The 2,813-nt window shown below is 29.5% G+C and overlaps 1 protein-coding gene across 1 annotated transcript in view; it reads left to right on the top strand.

Annotated features, from left to right (window-relative positions):
- The first annotated feature begins 2,368 nt into the window (after positions 1-2,368).
- LOC106329730 (thiol protease aleurain-like) overlaps positions 2,369-2,813 on the top strand; it is a 1,020-nt gene continuing 575 nt past the window's right edge. The window contains exons 1-2 of the mRNA XM_013768381.1: positions 2,369-2,383; positions 2,615-2,734. Of these exons, the coding sequence (XP_013623835.1) occupies positions 2,369-2,383; positions 2,615-2,734 (135 nt within the window). The remainder of the gene's footprint in view (positions 2,384-2,614; positions 2,735-2,813) is intronic.

Here is a 2,813-nt window from a genome sequence, read left to right as displayed (position 1 = left end):
AATGGGATGATTGGTTGGTTGATACATCCTATAAAGAAAATGAAAACTATAGGTGGTTTGAATATTGTACATCGATCGATGCATGATGTAAGTTGACTATATAAAACTTGAACATGATCATTTCAAACTAAAGTATAAGTAGGTTATATGCATTTGTTATATTGTAGTTAATATATTTTAAATATTACATAAGTCAAGTGATTCACGTTTTCGTAAAAATAAAATTCAAGTTCATTATTGGGTCGTACTCGTACGTAATAAGCTACGTTAAATATGATATATTTTTAGGTTCATTTAATGACATTAAGTTTAAATTTGATTAAAAGAAAACTCATTAATTTAACTGGAAAAGACAAACATTAAAATAGGTAGTTTAATTTAATTCTCAGTGGCATGGAAGTGTAAATAAGTTAGAAAACTTAGGGATATTTTTTAATGGGTACTTCTCTTTTAATAATAGAGATGTAGTATATTACTAAAATATGGAGGATGTTAGAAAGAATTTTCGTGTATATCAAATTAGAGAGAAAAATCTCTATTGCAGTGCGATATGAGGTTCAATACAAATGTGATTTACAGTTTTTACGATATCCTCTGTATACTAATTGAGGATCGTTTAAATAATTGTAACCATAAGTTTATACTAATTAAAAAGAGACTCTGGTTAGGTGGCACAGCACTTAATTAGGATGACAATTTAGTTTATGTGGCAGCTTAAGAATCAATTGAAAAAAAATGTTGGTCCAAATCCAATTATTACAGAACATTATATTAAACCAAAATATAAGAAGCGTGTATTTTTTCTTTAAATAAAAGTTACGAAGTTATCTAATATGATTAACATATATATGTCAATTAATGACTATGAATAATAAGATAACATTTTTTGAATCATTCCTCATTTTTGTTTAGTTTTATATTATTTTAAAAAAATTAAACAATCACATTAACAATATACTAAAAAATTAGATTTTTTCTTATATGTTATATTTTGAATTTTTTAAAACGACTTTAAATTACAAAAATGAGAAAACCTTATATGTTATATTTTAAAATTTTTAAAACGACTTTAAATTACAAAAATGAAGAAACATTATATGTTATATTTTTCTTATATGTTAGATTTTTTATTATATGGTATATTTTGAATTTTTTTAAAACGACCTAAAATTACAAAAATATAAGTTTTTCTTAAGCATACGACTAAAAGTATTAAAATGACATGTATCAATTCGATGTTGATCTGAAACCTTTCAAAACCATATAGAAGATAAATGTCAAAATAATTCAACTATGGGATTAGTATTGTTCACTTTTTCAAGAATGTGTTCGGTGGAAAAAAAGAGTTTTATGGCATAATTTGTTTAATGTCTAAACCGATCAGCCCATGATATATTAATTTTAGTTTAGTTTTACAATTTTTAATAAAAAAATGATCTGAACCATCAGAAAGAAATTATATAATAACAACAAAAAACATTGTATATATATAAATAAAATGATCAAATATAAAAAAAAATTGTAGATAATATATACAAATAAACTCACCATCCGCAATGCGCAATAGCTGCTCAATACAACTTTGCCAATTTAAAGGGCAGACACATGCTCACATAAGCAGCCTCCATTCCGGAAACGGTAAGTTTAGAACGTAATGTTGCTTTACTGAGCCGTCCGTCCTATTTTGCAATTTTGAGAAAACAGGTTTAGCTACATACAGGGCCGGCTTATTAGGGGAACAAGCGGTGCGACCGTCCCGGGTCCAAGCCCGTGTCCTCCCCGTATAATACTAATTAAGGAGTTCAATTTTTTTATAATATATATTTTTATATATAAAAAATTATAAATATAATAAATAAAAGTGAAAAGAGTCCAAATTATTTGATATGTATATAGTTTTATTTTCATTACAAAATATTACTGATTAAATTTTAAAAATATTTTAAACATTATCTACATATAAATTTTAGAGGGTGAAAAAAATATATTTTTCGCCCTAGGGTCCGTAATAGTGTTGAACAGGCCCTGGATACATATATAACCTTTTTTGTTTTGTTTTCAAATTGTGTTACTGCAGAGAGACTGGAGAGACGACGGAATTGTTAGCCCGGTCAGAAATGAGGCAAGTTGTGGAGCTTCCTATGCATTCAGGTAAAACCAATGATTAGGATACTGATATATTAGCATCTCTTGATGTAAGATAAAAAAAAAAAGTCAAGGGGTTGTTTGTCATATGGTCGATCGGTTTTGGTACTGCAGTTGCAGTTGGAGCTGTTGAGGCAGATTACCATCAGAAATATGGAATCTTAACAGATCTCTCTGAGCAACAGCTGATATATAGATTGTAGTTTCAGAGTATACGGTAACCATGGCTGCTTTCGTGGTCTTCCTTCCCGAGCCTTTGATTACATCAAAGCCTACGGACTCATCTTAGAGAGAGACTATGAGTACATATCTTTGCAATCTGTCTGCCGACAATTGGTGAAAAAGCCCTTTGTAAATATCACAAGATATGTTAACATCACTTCGGTAAGCATCTTTTACGGATTTTGGTTTTCACCCATACTACATACATCAGGTAAATCTTTAATGATGAATAAAATAACAATAACAGGGTGATGAAGATGAATTGAAGCAAGCGGTTACATCAGTTAGCATATCATTCGACACTAGTGAAATCCGGTATTACAGGAGCGGGGTCTTCACTAGTAATCACTGTGGAAATACTTTAAAGGTGAGACTTTCTTACGCTTTACGTTGCAAGTAGAGTCATTTCAACTTTCTCAATGTGTGTGTGTGTGTGTTGTGCGGTG

This window comes from Brassica oleracea, chromosome C3 (assembly GCF_000695525.1).
Source record: "Brassica oleracea var. oleracea cultivar TO1000 chromosome C3, BOL, whole genome shotgun sequence".
Lineage (NCBI taxonomy): Eukaryota > Viridiplantae > Streptophyta > Magnoliopsida > Brassicales > Brassicaceae > Brassica > Brassica oleracea.
The sequence above is the reverse complement of the archived record's forward strand: the minus strand, read 5'-3'. Positions and strand labels throughout refer to the sequence as shown.